Raw genomic sequence first — 19,275 nt, 5'->3', positions numbered from 1 at the left:
AGTAAAGAAGATCACTTCATTCATTTTATACATATTTTCATTTTAGAAAAATATTGTATTTATATAAAAGGGGTGTCATATAAGTAACAACCATAACTCATTGCAATTGTTAAATTATATAACCAAACGATTTTGTGTTTCGAAAAATAACCACATTCCACTTGTGTACACTATGTATTCCCAGCATCACAACCCCTCACACCATGATATATATACATATTCATGCAGTGTTCCATCATCACTTTCTATTTTAATAGAAAGTTATCTTTCATTTCGGTTCCTATATGGTAATCATGTACATGCCCTTCTCTAACGTGAAGAATGCATTATCTTAACAAAGGGCAAAATGATACATCACACTATACCTAAGAGCATATCCTTTGTGAGTTCTTCCACCAAATCATCAGTTATTAGACATTCTATCTGTGTCTCCAATATATTGATCTGATCATTCATGAGTCCATACCAGGAGATGGGTCCAAGGTCTTGTGCCACCAAACTATCAAATGAACAAGGAAATAAATAAGATGGAGGAGATAAAGAAACACGGATAATGTCCCACACTAACTTCAGTAGTTCCTTTCCATATGGCGGAGGCTGCATGCAGGAATTGCTTAGTTTCTTTCTGAATCTAGACAAAGGCAAAGTTGATCCAAGAACAATCGAAAGAGCCTCATTTAACAAGTCAAGTAAAACCTTGTGCTCTAATTTATTCTGATCCTTTATGAATATTTCATTCTCCTTGACCAATATCTTGTGAGATTCTTCTACTTCTTCAAAAACTGAGTTGCCAATAGGCTTTGCAAGTGTGTCCCCTCTTAATAAAGATTTATCCCATGAACCAAAGTACAAACCAGAGGCAACAAGCAGGTCTCTTACATAAGATTCTGCTGGATCATCCAATTGAACTAATTCAGACTCAAAAGGGTCCTCCTTCATGGTGAAGTCCTCAACGCCATCCGAATCAAGTTGATTGAGTTGCCTCCTTAGTTCTACCAAATCAACAAGCAAAGAGAACAGTCAGCTAGTATTTGACATCTAAAGTTGAATGTATATATTCAATTGTGTACAAGTTTGTAAGATTAATACGAACAACATTTTACTAAGCTAAGGGTCACCAAGCTGAAGTGGCAAAGAATATGCACTCTATTGTTAATTTCATTCTTTAAAAAATCAACATAATAAATACCCAGTTTCCCAAATTGGTGTGTTTTATGAGATTTCAGAAGCTATATCAAAATTGATCCAAAACATAAGAATGCATGTCAAAGGTGGATAACGAAAAGGGGAAAAAATTGTTTTACCTCCCAACCCATGTTTCTCATACAATTGCTATGACAGAAATTGTGTAGCCTTTTAAACAAGTTGTCTAAAGATAAAATTTGAAGTGAATTTAACATAAAAAGACCTTGCAAGCAAGGTCACTATCCATTTGAAGACTATATGTGCATGGAATAGAACAACAATAAGACAACATTGACATCCTTTTATGAACCGTCTGTGATATCATTGCACCAAGCTTGGAAGTTAAAATTGTCTCTCACCAATCAAACCAGAGCTGATATCTCTAAAAACCTTGGGTATAACAATATCATCTAGTGAAGATACATCTGGAGTTGATATTGGACTTAAATAATCAATCTGTCTCCAATTTTCTTCTTGAGCACAGCTGCACACAGATGCAGGACTAGGAGGTACCTCAGTGGAGTTCTCCTAAGGATCATACATGACAGAAACTATGATGATTAGATAACAACTACATATACAATATAATTTCAAAAACCAGTCATAGTGAATGCTGAAAATTTTATATAACAATCTTACATTTCTCTCACCATACTTCATGAGAACAGTTGGTCCACTCCTGATATCTCTCAAAATGGGACCATATTCATTGCCATGTGATTCTACTATCGTCTGAAGCCTTTTGCCAAACAGCTTCCCTCTTAGACCAAGAATATGTTTAAAATTGGAAACTTTTTCTTTGATACTAAATTTATCTTTTTTCCATTTCTTAACATCAATAGGCATTTCTTCAACAGCTTCCAGCTTCCTCTGGATATGAGCGCCAGTTATCAAGTGGCAGTCCTCTAGAAGAAGCTTCCCAAACGATGTTCCTGATACTGGAGCGGACAAGGATCTCACAAGGTTCCTAGGGGACAACTCCTTGTGGAGCAATACATTGTCATCTAGTTTATGTCTATACGAACCTGTTTGTATTTCTTTTTTCACTTCTAAAATTTCCCACTGGTTCATGTCAATTGCACACTTCATAGTGTCCTCTTTTTGCTTTAGTCTAATTCTGCCATTGTCTACTGTATATGACCTTGAGTTCCCACAAGCCACTGCAGGAATGTCAAAATGAACATTACTTTTTACAGTATTTCTTAGCCTCTCTGACAAGAATCTCCCGGTATCTCTATTGAAAAATTCTGGGGAACTTGGTGCATTGAACTGAATTTCACTTTTGAATGATCTAGCTGATTCTGAGCGGAGTAAATTTGATTCAGCATCTCTAATCACACTTTCACTGACATCTTTGGCTATATAATGAACTATGTCAGTAGGATCATATGGTTTTTCATTATAAGGTGTCCCAAGCTCACTAGCTCTAATCAGAGAACCCTTTTTGGCTGTTTTCCCTTGCATTTCACACTTCAACCGCTCTCTCACTTCCTCAAGAAAATCTTCTATGCCTTTTTTCCCTTGTAAAGTGCCTGATACACTGATGCAACTCTCTTCATGGTTGCAATTGCAGATCCTATCAGAACCAGGCTTCAATATAACTATCTGGGCGGGAGAAGAACATATATCTAATCTGCTTCTAGATTTCATCACTAAAGACTCCTCAAAATCTCTACTTAGTGTTCTACTCCTTGAAGGAAAGGATTCTCTTCTCTTAGTTGATATTGACTCCATCACATCACCATTTGGTAGCTTTGTTTGAAATGAGTGGCTGTCTCTCTTTGACCTTGCATCATGTTGCATCTTCTCCTTTCTCAGGTTCTCTTGACCAAGAATTTGCCTAGAAACACTTCCAATTTCAACAACCTCTGAACACTCCTTAAATCTTGCTGCTTTATATGCTTCAAATTCTTTCTTGAATTTCTTGAGTTCCTTTTCCTGAGGATGTTCCCTTGGCCTTGGTTTTTGTGTCCATCCATCATCATGAACAATGTCTTGACAAAGTGAATCAAATTCCATCTGGCTAGAAGAATTAAAGTTGGAGGAACCCCTGCCAACTAGTCCCTTTCCATCCATTTCCTTTTTCGAATACATCGTCTCCAAATTTTCATGTTTGCTTTCATCTGATGGAACAACAGATTTAGTGTCTAATGGTAATGGCATCGTGTCTATTCCCATCAACCTTGCCACAAGGCTTGGTGCATTATTTCTTGTTCCTGATTGTTTGGATAACTTCTCATTGTTCATTTTTTCCACTGAAACAACATTTGAGTAACTATAATTCTTTGACCAGCCATCTTCTACCTGACAAGTGTACTGAAAATTCACCAGAGTACATCCCATTTTAGAATGGTAAAAGAAACATGTTATCATAAGCATGGTAAAAGAAATGATGGTGGTGTCTTAAAACCCCCTAAGTACTTAACATATAGAGGTATGTGAAGAGAAACTTACAGGTAATTCTCCTTCAGGACAGTGGACCTGAGATGTTTCTACTTGCAGCTCCACACTACTTCGAGGAGTTTCCAGGGCTGTGTCACACACAGCATGAAAACAAATCAGAATTAACCAAACAAAATCGGTTGAGCATAGGAGGGACGAAACAGCACATTCACAGGAAAAAAAAAAAAAAGAGTGTCGCAGCAAGACATCTTTGAAGATGCAAATAATTAATCAGCACAGATATTTAGACTGTTTCATACTATTTAACAGAATCAATAACCTTAAAATCATTGACTAATACAAAACTTGACAAGAAACAGTCACTTGAAGCTTTTTCTCTACTGAAAGGAATCATAACAATTAGTGAACAAATACTCAATTTAGCTCCCTTAAAGATAATATAACCGAAGAAGTTCTATCGCACCAAGAGTAAAGTTTCTCTTCTATATATAAAAAACAAAAATTACCATCATTACTTTTTTTATGGGCATGAACTTTTTTGGCCATCCTCCCCTGATTGAACTCAAAAATGTGCAATAAACTTCCCATATAGACAAAGGGTCTACCAAAATGTTCTCATGATGCCAATTTCATTGTTCATGTCTCAACCAATTAAAATTCCATGATCTTGCCTTTCGCTTTGTATGAAGTGAAATGAACCAGCACACTCCGTTTTCGCATCCTGAATTGCCACAAGTTACTCGGACATCAGTTAAACAGCATTCTATAACACAAAATTCTGAACATTTTAAAATTAAATAAAATCTGTTAAGCTGTAAGATCAATGATGTGACTAAATATTTACAGAAATTATGTGATTAAAAATAATCAATCAGTTGCTTCAAACTAGAGCATTTAAGCCTCTGTGTAAATGTTGGACAAAGAACCTTGCTAACTTATAAAGTCTAAATATTATTAGATAGTATGGTGCCCTTGTAGAACAAAATTCATAAATCTAATCAATAAAAACATTATATAGTAAAGGGAGGGATAAAACTGACCAATGTTTTCCCAGTTTTAGATAAAAGGATAAAGGCTTTGAAATTTGATGTATAAATAGGCCTATTAGAAAAATCAGGAAACTTTGACTTTCATGCCAACCCAGAAGTGAAAGAACCTTAGGCTTCTAAGCATCCCATAAATCAAAAAGTTTAGAATTCATTCATGAAAAAACTAATCAGAGTCTAGAGAAAACCCAACAGCAGGTTTCTGAGGGAATGCATGGAAAGCAAGAAGCACCAGAAATTCTGAACCTCAAAATTCTGGCACCGGTTAGAACTTGCTGCAAACGAAATAGCTTTCTAGAAGATTGTTCCTTCTTTTTCTATCAGAACCATAAACATTGTACAGAACAAATGGTTCATTCACTACACACATCAATGCACGGTTAGAAAATGAGAAACAGAGAACATGTTGTATGAATGATTCAATATATACACATACCAATGAGCAGGGCAAACACCGTATCAACCAACTGAAACCTCAGCAATGAATCAATTCACGTGTTACAAAAAGAAGATGAGTGTGCTTGAAAAGCATCAAAGCTTCAAAATTTATATAAAATTTGAAAAGGGTGGAACAAAACTAGCAAATCCCAAATGGATGGAGAGAGAAAAGTGCGTGTGTCATCAAAAACGTGGAAAGTTCTGAACTGGGATTTTGTATTAAGAAACAAAGAGAGCCAAAGATGAAAGCTTCATTGAAAAAGTAATGATAATGAGATAATAATGATGATGACAAAGGAGAAAGCTATTATATTCTTAGTGTAGCAAAAGGGAACAAGTCCTCTAATTCCATTGCTGGAAGTGAATGAATGAAAGCGAAGGTTCCTCTCTGCTATTTATTTTACTAATATATTATTATTTAAACAACATTTTTTATAATATATTTTTTTATCACTCTTCATTCCATAAATCATTTTATTTTGTATTTTCTCTCTTCTCTTTAATAAATTTACTTAATAATTATTTTGAATTTACGCACAATAATATAAACTCTAATATATTCTCATAGATATATTTGTAAGAGGAGATAAGATGTATGTACTTAAAAGTTTAAATCTATTCATGTTGGCATCGCATCGTATTGATACAGAAAGAAGTCAAAGAAGACTTCTCCCTATCTGATGGCCAAGAGTTTTTTCCAATATAAATGTTAAACTAATTGATGAAAAATTATTTGTATAGTCACCTTAGAAGGGTACACAGTGAATAATAGTCTTACTTATCATAATTTATTCATGTTAAAAGTCAAATAGATAATATTTGTCATGATAAAATTTTATCATTATTTTCATAGTTACGGAATCTAAATAATCAATTAATATTAATTTATAAAATAAATTTGAAAAAATCTAGCACTCTTCTCTTCATTTATTTCATTATAAAAATTTATATAAATACAATTTCTCTCTTAAATTATTGGTTAATCATTCCCATATTTTCATTCTTTCATTTTATGATAAATCTGCTGCCAGCCATGCTGTACTATAGCTCACCATTCATGATGCACTTTTCTTTTTTCGTTTTGGTCTAGTAATATAGACTCATAGCTCTGTGTTCTTCTTAAGTTATAGTATCACTTTTCCTGTGAATTTTGTGATTTCCATGTGAGTGAAATGTTTTTACCATATCATGAAGGTGAAATAAGTGAATTGAACAGTGAATACAATAAATAACGTGAATTATGATCGTTGGTAATAGTTCAACAAAGTCTATGATAGAGTAAGGTTATTCATGAAGTATGATTTTACAATCGAAGTTTGCTTATTATTGGATTACTGTATTTGTTGATGAATGAAAAAACAATTTTGTAATCTTAATAAGCAAGAAATCTCAATGCTTAATGTTCACAGAATCAAACATGCACTTTTCAGGTAATCCTTATTACCAGTGATAGCCAGAAAAAGGACCTCTTCATGAGTATTAAAAGTCAAAGGAATTAACAACAGGTGTTAATAATGGAAAATAAGTAACGATAGATTTTCACATGGCTTATAGTATATTATTATGGAATAAAATTTGGCATCTTATGATTGCATTTTCAGATCACGTAACCAACAGCTCAGAGGTGTGTGGTTTTGCAGTTGTATGCGCACGACGCCTCCATTTGGCGCGAGATATCATAGCACTTTGGAATTTTGGATTATTTATTTGTCTTGTGATAAGTTCTCTTTCCTTTACCTTTCACAGCTCACACATTTCCATATAACATAAGTATTAAATACTAATGTACATTTTGTGCCTCACAAAAGAGTGTGAAATGGGTGTAAAGAAAAAATATTAAATAACAAATATAAAATATTGATAAAAAAAAAAGATATAGAAAATATTATTAAATTTGAATTTGGTTGACCAATTAAGTATCACGTTCTATTAATGATGTCACCTTGCCTATAAAAAAAAGTCAAAACAGACTTAAAACTCTAGAAGGAAAAGCAAATAATAATAATTAAATTATATTAAAAAATGACAAACTTAATATTTGGTGAGGAAAGAGGACCTGAATTTTTTAAATAAACTTGTAGTTGTAATTGTAATATTGTCGTGTAAATCCATCATTGGTTATTTATGTAGTTGTGTTTTGGAGTGCATTCTTTCCGGCATAGAGGTTATGATGCATGTGCAATGTGAACCTTTTTCTTAACTTCATTTTCATTACAAGACTTTGTATTGTACTCTCAAAGTTTCAAGACTTTTCCTCTTGCTTATATAAGAAAATGATTCTATTGTGTCACTGTTCAGCAGCATTGGTATGTTTGGACAAGTATATTTAGGAAAAAGGAAATAATAAAAAGTATATATTGTGGCCCTTCAAATTCACCAACACTAGCATAAGAGCTTCAACCTTGTTCACATGTATTTTCACTTCCTCTTGTTTGTTGTTTGAAATTTTGCCTCTCCTCCCTTTCACAGTGTGATATAAGGATTTAATTTCTTGTGTAGTTAGCTACCCTTACTTTGCTCATTTATGAAGCCTTCCACATCCTCTTTGTCATCTATGAATCGTGCTTCAAATTCTTCCTTTCTATATCTAAAATCTTATTTTGTTTTTGCTTTTCTATATATCAAGAGTATTACCATATGTTCTCTCTAATCATGGTATTACCCTTATTACAAGCTACCACTTTTTTTTTTTTGATAGGCAAAACAAATCTTATTAAAAAGAGTTCAAGGGGAACTCAAAATCCATATACACAAAAAATTACTTACTCAGAGAAATAAAAAGCAAAAATATACTTATGCAAAATTAAGACAGATGCAATTTCGTGGGTTCAAATACCAATCAGCTAACATAATAGCTTCTCCCTTACTAACAAGTGAAAACCATTTCCAGGATCTCAGAATAATAGAATCTAAGACTTCCTTCTCATCCAAAACACCATTGGAAAATATAATTCTATTTCTATGCAACCACAAAGACCACACTGTACTTACCCAGATAATTAATAAGCATATTCATTCTCTTTTACTACAGCCAACACCAACCCAAGAAAGCAAGTGAGTCGATAAATCTGAAGGCAAAACCAGTGAGAATCCAAGCCAACGTGCAGTAAAGTACCAAATTTGAGATGAAACTGAGCACGTTAAAAATAAATGAGTTGGAAGTTCCTCCAAACCATGACAGAAACAACAAGTTATATCATCAATTTGAACACCACGATCAATCAGTAAACCTTTATAAGGAAGTGCATTCAACAACAATTGCCAAGAAAAAACCAGACACTTAAGAGGGACCTTCCCTCTCCATAGCCTTTGCAAGGCATCTGCCGTACACTGATCTACACTATTAGGACCACCAAAAAGTTCAAATAGCCATGAATACGCAGATTGCACTGAATAACAACCTGAAGAATCTGCCCTCCATACCCATTTATCTTCTTGTTGATACAAGCTACCACTTGTCTTTTGTAATATGAAACGTGTTGGTTAAATCTAGTAAAACCCCTTTGTATCACCTTACTATAAAGTTTAAATTTGACGTTGTTTCGATTTCCAAGTATTGATTCTCTTAAATGCCATCAAATATCATCCCTTGGAGCAGCCTCTAACCTTCGTGTTGAAAATTCATCTCTTCGAAGCATTGATTAATTTTTCAAACATTTATTTAATATTTACAAAAAGAACAAGTAATCAATTATTACATAACATTTTAAAAAATTAATTTATAATTTTCATTTTATCATCAACATTTTTTTTATATTTGTGTTTCATTTACATTACTCATTAATTGTATCTTTTCTATCCGTTTAATATTACAAGTTAAATAAATTAAAATTTATAATATTATTAAAAAAATTCTCCCATAGAAAATTCGGTTGCTCTTTAAGATTTTTCTCATGCATCTTTTTCATTTATTATTACTAATTAAATAATCAATAACACTTGAACTATACTTTAGGTATTAAATGAAATAACATTTGAACTACTACTATCACTTTAACAGAAATTTTTCTTTAATATTTCATTATTTATTATATTTACTACACTAGTTATTTTTAATAAAAATATTTTAAATAAAAGCAATAAGAGATCAAAATTAACTTAAAATCTAATATTATAATTATCTAAAAATGTATCATCATCTATACAATTAAAAATTATATAATAAATTATGTAAACATATTCTTTTATTTCTTTTTAAGATCAGTTTTAGATTATTAATGTTTATTTTAAGATGAGTGAATAAAGAACTTGAAAAATTAGACCAAATAATCAAATGATAACTGCTTAAAGTTAATAAATAGTTGAATTTTAAGAAGTAATAAGTAGAAGGTAATTGGAAACACAGCTAAGGCTAGCTTTATTTTGGAAAAAATGTTTAAGATGGTCATATAGTTGTCAAGACAATTTTTTATGAATATAGTGGCTTTTGGACAAAAAAAATAAGGAATTTTTATAGTGGAATAAAAGAGAAAATATTTTAAATTTTTACATATGTATAATAATGCAAAATATTGGGTAAGAAGTATTAAATGTAAAGACCAAGATTAGAAAACTTGAAAGTGAACAATGATCTAAAATTTTTTAAGAAGTTCTATCAAGATTTTTGAATAAATAATGACAAAAGAAAGAAATATAAACTTACCAAAAATAGAGAAAGAAAATATAAAAAATTTGAATTAAGTTATATGTATTAAGGATGAAGGAAAATTTTTAATTATAGATCAAGATATCAAAGATAAATAGATAAATTGTTTTTATAAATTTTTTAATGATAGACAAGAAGTAAATGGAAATATAGAAGGATTAGAAACTCAAGCAAATGAACTAAATTTGGCATACTATTATAGAATTTAAGTTAGAGAAGTAAAAGAAGTCTTTAAGAAGATGAATTATGGTAAAGTGGTCAGCCGAAACTGTATTCCTATTAAAGTTCAAATATGTACGAGAGAACAAAAATTTAGTTGACCTACTAAGCTCTTAAATTAGATTTTGAAATTTAAGAACATGTGTCAAATAAGTGGAGAAAGAGCACATTAATTCCTATATACAAGAAATATAACAGCAATATTCAAAATTGTCCAAATTATAGAAGGGTAAAACTTATGAACACTATAAAAGTTATGGAAAAAAGTAATTAAGCATAGACGAAGAGAAATATTAAGATTGCACAATCAAATTACTTTAGGAAATTCTACAACAAAAGTTATAAAGAATGATTTACATACTATTTCTATTGACTTAGAAAAAGCATATAACCATGTGCCAAAAAAATTTATTATAGAAAGCTTTAGAAAGGAAAGGAACTCATGTTCCAAATGTTTCTGTTATATAAGATATAACACCCTTATTTTTTTTGTAATTATTAATTTTTGCAATGCATGGTAAGTTTTAGTGCATATTGTCTGGAATTATGAGAGTTTTAGGTGTGTAAGATGCAGGATTTCTTGCTGTAGCGAGATGTGTCTTGTTGTAGCGAGAGAAGTCATCCAGAATCAGGCTCTTTGAAGCATTCTCACTATAATGAGAGAGTCTCGCTGTAGTAAGAAGTGGATAAGAATAACCCAACAACACTCTTGCTGTAGCGAGAGGCTCTCGCTATAACTAAAATAACAAACAGGAAGAGAAAATTTTTTCTAGTTTTTTTCACTGCAGCGAGAGAAGGGCTCATTGTAGCGAGAATGTCGTGAATTGAGGGGTATTTAAGAGTTTTCAAGTTAAAAAAACTTAGATTATATTCCAAGTTACGAACCACTCTAAGTTTCTTCTAACTTTTCTCCTTTTTTTTTTCTCTCAAAGAACCCTTGATAAACTCCAATCTTCCTTCCATCAAAGCTTCAAAGTTCATTCCTCTCAGTATTGGGTAAGTTCTTGAAGCTTGGTTCTCCATTTTCTTGGTTATTTTTCTTGTTTCTCACTTCTAAAAATGGATCACTTACAATATTTATGAAGAATTTGGCGTTTAAGCAAGATTCTTCATAAACTCCTTTTCTAAACCTCCACACTAAGGTAAGAAGAGCTTTATTTTGTTATTTTAGTAAAGTGTTTATTTTGTGCTTATTGGAGTATTATTACATAGGAATTTTATATGAAATAAGTGCTTGAAGTATAATATTTATGAATAATAGCTGAGAATATGCATGTTTGGTTGTTTAGCTTGAATGGTTATGTTATGTTTATATGAAATGAGTACTAAATGTGGAGTGGTTATGGTGAAATTATATGAATTATGTCTATATGAGATGTTATGATTAAGCATGATATTGTATTTGTGAATTGAAATGTATAGACTATGTTTCGAGATATGTATATAAGCATTTTATGGCTGTTATAAAATATAATTTTTGTTTGAATGATTTAATGAGTAAAACTATACTATAATGGGATGAGTGATGTGGACTTAGTCTAAAAGTGCTTTACTAAGCACAATCTTATGAGTGAAAAATGAAGGGATTATAGAGATAAGTATAAGTGTTAGATATGGGGTGAATCTATTGTGAATAGTTATAGAGATACATTAGCAGTTTAGAGTTTAGAGATAATGAAAAATCTAGAGAAAACATAGGGTGGTGAGCAACATCTACATACTCTTTCTGAGAGTGAATGCATCAAATGACTTCACACTTATTTCCTGACTATACCTTTGCTAACCGACGATTATTTATCTAATTGAGTAAAACCTCAAAAAATGTTAAAGGCATCATTGTCTATGATCACAGTATACTGAAAGTACTGGTTTGAAAGAGAGAATTAAATAATTTACAACAAGATATTGTTTTGTGAATTGGTTGTTAAAAAATGTTCATGTTTTCTTTATGTCATACTATGATTTCCTCTGATATGCTGATTTGTAAAATGATAAAATAGACATTCATCCTTACAAAAATTTTCAAGAAATTGGGATGACGGCGTTCCAGAAAAGAAGTAGGCTGATAGATAGCTTTGTACAGTATAAACTTAATTATGTATTTAATGAGTACTAGAGAACATGTAATTTTAAGTTAGCAGTACATGTTGATGACAAACCTAGGAATATTATTATGTTAGAAATAGAACTATATTATAATGTCCCTTTTGACTTTCCTATAAATGATAGAATTTCATACCTTATGTATATATATCTATAACAATACGGCTAGGACCCCAGCTACCATAACATATTTGTGTACATATCATGATCACGACCATCTCGGAAGGCCAACCCGATTTACATTTGAGCGAGTTTTAGGGTTTTGAGGTTACGGTCGATTCGGGAGCCTTCTATCTTGGGTCAGACAATGACCTCGATTCTAAGAAGTTAGCAGAGATAGAAAGATGGCATGGAGATAACTAGTATTGGGTCCTTAAAGTTTAGATATTTTTGAGACTGCTCTACGACTTTATTCCTTTTTGGTTATGTAACCATTACCTTGGGTTTCATGTATTTTGATAAAGAATTTGTATATTATTGTACTTGATATGTGTGTGTGCCTATATATATATATATATATATATATATATATATATATATATATATATGCAAGTTCGGTATCCATATTTGTAAATTATTTCTGGTTTATTGTGATTTTTTTATTATTATTTTGCAGTTATTTAATTAATATTGCATTGTTGGCAAATTTTCACAAATAATTTTATTTCCAAAAAGAATATGATTTATTTTTATTTATAATGCCTGTAGTATATGAAAAATTCTCACTTTACTCCAATTTTATATAAATGTGTAGTTTAAGATTAAAAAGTTAAGATGTTACAAAAGACATGTACGATAAAATCACTATAAGTGTGAGAACTCTTAAAGACATATTTAAAGACTTCCTTATAAGGATAGGTTTATATTAGAGTTCTACTTTGAGTTTTAACTTGTTAAACTTAGTTTTATACATACTTTTAAGTGAGATACAAAAAAATATTTTTTAAGTGCATGTTTTCTGTATATGACATAGTTATAGTTGAAGAATAAAAGTAAGAAGTAAACTCTAAACTTATGCTTTGTAAACATACTTAAAAATTTAAAAGTTTTCACTTGAACATAATTAAACAGAGTATATGTATTGCAGTTTAGCAAGACATAATATAATGATTATGTGTTGTAAGATAAAATTAGAAATGGCATAATTCTATAAGTCTTCTCAGAGTTCTACTTTGAATTTTAACCTGTTTAACTTAGTTTTATATATACTTTCAAATGACATACAAAAAAATATTTTTAAGTGCATGTTTTCTGTATATGACATAATTATAGTTGAGGAAAAAAAGTAAGAGGTAAACTCGAAACTTATGCTTTGCAAACATACTTAGAAATTTAAGAGTTTTCACTTGAACATAATTAAATAGAGTATATGTATTGCAATTTAGCAAGACATAATATGATGATTATGTGTTGTAAGATAAAATTAGAAATGACATAATTCCACAAGTCTTCAAGTTGAAGTACTTGAGATTGATCATACAAAATGATAAAATAAAATTAATACACAGTACAAAATACATTAAAAGTTATTTGAGATTATAAAATATATATCAAGTTAAAAGGATAGTATTACATTATTGTTACATGACCAAATATCCTATATAGTAGTGAATATTAGATTTTAAAGGAATAACACAAGAAAAATAGAAGTTACATAAAGGAGAATGTTAAAATGAATAAGTGATCACATTAGAAATGATAAGATAAGAAATGATTACACGAGAATATTGGAGTAACACATTATTAAAAAATGATAAAACAAAAAAGTTATTGAAGTACTAATAAAAAAGCACATGATAAGACTTTTAGTTCAATAAAAATGAAAAGAGAAAGAACCAAAAGAGCTTTAAAAAATTATTAAAAAAATATAGTGATAAATAATATTTCAAAGATTTTAAACTTTTTTTTACTAAACTTAGTTACTTTTTGTAATCTTTGTAGTTTACTTTACCTTATAGCATAAGACTTGATTATTTTGGACAAAAACAAAACAGACTTTGTTATTGTTATTGATCAAAGATTAAGTCTAATTTGAGTAACTTTTAAAGAAGTTTTATACCAAAAATTAGTATAAAAAATAAATAAAATTTCTTTTATAAGTTAAAAAAGCAAAATTTTTTTCAAAGTTTAGAAAAGTTAAATGAGAAAATTTCTCAAAATGCAAGAAGTTTTATTTATTTTTATACTAATTTTTTCTTCTATAAAATTTTACTTAAATTAAATATATATATATATATATATAGGGAAGGATCTCCTTACACTAGTGTAAGTCAGTCTTTCATTTAACTTAAATCTAACGGTTAATAAAATAATAAATTATAACACGTTATATTTAATTTAAATGAAAAGTTCAAATTAAGTGTAAGAGTTTTTAGACTTACACTGACTTCTTCAAAAAATAACCTTATCTTTAAAGTTAGTGAAAATAATTCATTATTTATTTAATTTAAAATATATATTATCTTAATATACTAAAATTACAAGTAAATGATTACAATTTTAGTTATTTTAAAAGAAAATCAATAAATCATGGTTTGATATCTTATCTAAACTACATAAATTGTGTGAGAGATATTTGTTTGAAAAATAAAATTTAGGTAAAAAATTTTAAAGTATTTTTTGTGTTATTTATTAATTAAAATTAAAATCTTATTTTAACAATCTATAATAATATTGAATATTTATTTTTTATTAAGATAAATTTTATTTTAATAAAAATAATAAAAAATTAAAGTATTTAAACATTTATACTTTGTTTGGAAATTTGAAGGGAGGGAGAAAGAAAAGGTTTAAATGATTTAGGATGAGAAAAGGGAAGAGAATAAAGGATAAACATTTTCTTTGTTTGGATATTCAATATTGAGAGAGAATGGTAATAGAAGGTTTAGTATGTAAATTACATTATTGTTCTTTTATATTTTTTTTATTCATATATTTTTTTGTCTTTTTTTTAAATACAAAAATTAAATATTTTCCTCTCTAAGAATTAATATTTTTAAAATTTCTATCTATTTTTATAATTTTTTAACTTATAAAAGAAATTTTATTTACGAAACACAGTGAAGCACTGTCCCAACACGATCTACAATTACGAAACTTTTTTTTTTAATTAGTCTTGTTTCCTGAATTCTTAGGTACATAAGCTCTCACTTAAATTTGGACGGAGACTATCTATAATTACAACCTAAGGCACCATCATCTTATCTCCATGACTTATGTTGAAATTTTTAAGACTTTTCGTGTATTTATTAATATGATTACATTACATTATAAAAATGAAATATCTAAAAATAATCATAATAGGATGTATTATATTTATGCAAAATTTATTAAATTTACTTTTATCTGTTTTTCTTATTCCTAACGTGAAGAGATTTCAATACGAGTTCCCTTCTTTGCCCTCGTTTCACATAATCCCATCCCACAATTGCATACCTTGTTTTTAGAACCCTATAAGTACTCATCCGCTAGCATTTGTACTTTAATTTTCAGATGGAATAGAGCCTATCGCCAACTGCAGCCCACGGGTCCACAAAGTCCGCAATATTGCATTGTATTTTCTCTTCCCATATTTATGTATTTTTAACTCATAAAAATCTAAATTATTTAAGAAAAATAGAAGTAGTTTTCTTCGAGCTTTTAAAAAATCCACTAAAATTTGTGAATTTGGGAGTATATGTAATACCTATCATGAATTATAAATTTTTTTAATTTAATTCAAAAGCCATTACTTATCAAAATAGGTTATACTTTATTAATTTTTTAATATGCCAAGCATGTAAGGTCTGTTTTGGTTTAGACTACATGTATTTTTTATCAAAGATAATTCACGTAAATAGAGGCAACACAACTCTTCCTTAGAGTATTTAACTCACATATTTATATTTATTATATTTCGAACTCAATACTACATGCAAAACTGAAACAACTCCTACCAATTGACTCACGTGCTCAGTGATAGGGTCTATTTAATTTAAGAATTTTTATTTAGTTAGTTAAATTTTAAACTTAATCTCTATATTTGATGTGTTTTTTTTCCAATTTGGTCTTTACATAAAAAAATTATAATTTAGTCTCTGTACAAATAATCTTTTTAGATCAATCCTTGACATTAAAATATGCTAACAATGTTGGATAAGAAAAACTAAAACATTAAAAAAGAAAATCGTACAAAGACTAAAACATAAATGTTAATTATGGAGATTAATTTGTAAATAACTATCGTATTTTCAAAATTTTAAAAATCATAAAATTTAACATATGATATGCAATTTCTTTAAATTCTCATGAATACACTTATTATCATAAGGTGGACATGCATATTTATGTTAAATTTATTTAGATTTTATGTTGAGGAGGGGAGAGAAAGAGAAGGGAAGGAAGGAGCTTTTATAAATCCTCCAAAACTCTCTTAATTTTATTTCTTTGAGTTCCTCCCAATTAAGAAGTTTTTCTAAACTTTCTAAAACTTTCATAACTTTATTTTCTTGAATTCCTCCAAATTGAGAAGTTTTAGTAATTTATGTAGTAAAGTTTATCATTTATATTTTTATTTATTAAATAAAATATTTAACATGATTTAGACTTATAATTTTTATATTTTTATAATTTTCCTCGCAGTGTTTAGCAAAGTTTTTTTCACTCAAACTGAGCTTGTTGCTCTTTTTGAGTTCAAGTTTTTATCTGGTCCATGCCTGATGTTTGTCATGGGCTGATTGATTTTCTTCTCTCAATGGCTGACTGTAGCAAAGTTCAACACTTTTAATTGGGTCTTCAGCCTAATAGGGTTCCTACACATTCACGCCAACTTATCACCTTTCTTCTTGGCATGGGGCATTTGGCCCAACCTCAAAAACCTATATACTTGGGTATGTCATAATTTAAATTTCACATAGAACCAAAAAATATTCGCATAAAAACATATCCCCTTTTCTTTCTTACCCAAAAGAAAAACTGTATGATTTTATTAATAATATTAACTTTATTCATTGTCTATTCTTTTTTTTTACCTAATTAATTATTTTTCTTTGCTAATAATTTTTTTAACAAAATATTTAATACAAAAGTAATTTATAATAAGTCTTTTGAAGAGGACAATAACAAATTTCTTAAAATAGTCTTCTAGTTAAGATCAGACAGAAGTAGTATCTTTCTTTATATCATAAGTCTGTTACTTTAGTTCTTATTTATCTATAAGATGAGATAAAAATTATACAAATTAAAGAATGCAATTATTTAGTTATAATTATTGAGCAAACTTTATAATATAGTTTTTTATCAATGAGTCTTTCTTTCACCTTTAAGTTACTTTTTTGGTATAAATATTTTATTTAATATGCTTAAAATTTATATATAAAAAATAAAGTATTAATGAAAGAATAATAATTAATAAATTAAATTAGTAGATTAATGTTTTAACTCTCATTTTTGTTTCTATTTGATCTTTTAATTATTTTTTTATCTCCTATTTTTTATTAAAAATATTAGCTTTGTTAAAAAAAAATTCTTTTTTTATGAACTTCAACAAAAATAGTATATTCTAACAAATTTTTAAATTTTTAAGTATCTTCTTTCTTCTCTTTCCTTTCTTTTATTTTCTTTCTTCTTACACTTTCACTATCTATTTATCTCCCTCATTCAAACTCTAACAAAACTTTTAGTTTTCTCTTTTTCTTTTTATTCTTCTTTTTTCTTCTTTATACCTTCATTCATGTCATCATAATCGTTTCTTTTCAACATCCTAAACTTCAACATAAATCTATTCTTTTCTCTTCTTTCTTTTTTCAATTACTCCTTATTATTGCTATCAAAAAGCTCAATTAGCTCAGCTATCCCTAACCTATGTAGGTGATGAAGTCACAACTAAATTATATTTTAGCATATATTTAGCATTTTTTTAGAGCCTATTTCAATATAATAATAACGTTTTTTGGGTAAATTCATAAAATAATCAATAATTCTAATTTTTATCTATGTTATTGAAATTTATAGTTTTTTACTTAAATTATATGAGAATTATGCTAATTATTATTATTTAGTTAATTGTTGGGCTAATTGACTAAGCATTCAAGTCATTAGAGTACAAATAGCATAATGTCCAAAGTTGAGCACTCCACGACGTTTCAGCACCCATTAAATAATGAACTCACTGCAAAAGATCTTGTGTTACAACATTAGCTTCACAAGAGGGCATAAGGTTTTTTATCCCGTAAGCATTTTAACGCCTAAAGCTCAATTAAAGTTTTAGTTACCATCAAAGTTTGCGCACTCCAATATTCAAAATTGGGCATTGCAACATTAGAATTTTACAAAAAACTTTATGAATACCTCTAAGTGCTCCAATGCCAAATGGCAAGTGTGACAATGTCCAAGACTTCAAACTCTATAAATAGATGTCATATGAGTCAATTTTAAGTGTTATTTTTTAGTTTAAATATAGGAATTTTTCTTTGATTTTTATATTTTCTTGTCTTTTATTTCTTAGTTATTATGAAGACTTTTATGCATCTATCCAAGTCTTTATAAAAATTATTTATAATTTGTATTAGTTCTACATTGTATCTTGTAAATATGTGTGGCTAAATTATTTTAGGTTAAGATAGAATAAACTTCTATTTTATTATTTTATATTATTAATAAATCTCTTTTTTTTTTTTTACTTTCTTTTAGTGCAATTGAATGGGTTTCTCTAATCTTAATATATTATTCAGTTTCGCCAACTTTTAAATGATTCTAAACTTGATTTTGTAATTGAAAAATTAGTTTAACTTTGATTTGATAACCTAACCCTAATTATTGATATCTCAAGGAATCTCCTCGATGATTATGACACTATTAGATAGCAATTGTATATTACTTCTTAAGATTTAAGGGGTAAATTTAGGTTATTATTGGTGTGGTGACAAAAGATTTTTGAGAAAAAGTTTTAGAATTAGTTTGAGACTGTAGTGGTAGAAAATTGTTGAGAAAACTTATGGTGCAAGGCCATTGGTAAGTTGTGAAGATGGACAAGTAATTGGTGTTATCATTTTTTCTCATTTTCTAGGTTTTTCTAGAGCTAGAAGAGGTGGTAGTAGTGTGATATTTTGATATCCATTGGTCTCACACTTGTTGCATGTGATGGAGATATTTACCATCTTCGATTCATGTGTTTTAGCAAGTTCATCATTCTCTCTCCTACAAAGTTTTTTCTAGTCTTCCAATCAAGGTTTTGTTGTAGAGGTAAGATAAGGAGTA

General features: G+C 29.0%; 1 protein-coding gene across 1 annotated transcript; it reads right to left on the bottom strand.

The window, feature by feature from the left end:
• Window positions 1-354: 354 nt before the first annotated feature.
• On the bottom strand, window positions 355-4,176 carry LOC113859394. The gene is made up of 6 exons (XM_027492182.1): window positions 4,095-4,176; window positions 3,640-3,716; window positions 2,571-3,501; window positions 1,825-2,495; window positions 1,545-1,713; window positions 355-992 (listed from the first exon to the last, which is right to left on the bottom strand). Exons 1-6 carry the CDS (start codon window positions 4,174-4,176, stop codon window positions 355-357), a joined length of 2,568 nt encoding a protein of 855 aa, XP_027347983.1.
• Window positions 4,177-19,275: the final 15,099 nt, after the last annotated feature.

Source organism: Abrus precatorius, unplaced genomic scaffold, assembly GCF_003935025.1.
Source record: "Abrus precatorius isolate BTA unplaced genomic scaffold, Abrus_2018 Scaffold2, whole genome shotgun sequence".
Classification (NCBI taxonomy): domain Eukaryota; kingdom Viridiplantae; phylum Streptophyta; class Magnoliopsida; order Fabales; family Fabaceae; genus Abrus; species Abrus precatorius.
Note: the sequence above shows the minus strand (reverse complement) of the source record. Positions and strands in the feature narration are given on the sequence as shown.

Coding starts and splice junctions, on each gene's coding strand:
- LOC113859394 (XM_027492182.1), bottom strand. CDS start 4,176: ATGGGAAGTTTATTGCACATTTTTGAGTTCAATCAGGGGAGGATGGCC. Junction 3,502..3,639: donor GTCCTGAAGGAGAATTACCT/GTAAGTTTCTCT, acceptor GTGAATTTTCAG/TACACTTGTCAGGTAGAAGA. Junction 993..1,544: donor TATCAGCTCTGGTTTGATTG/GTGAGAGACAAT, acceptor TTGATTTGGTAG/AACTAAGGAGGCAACTCAAT.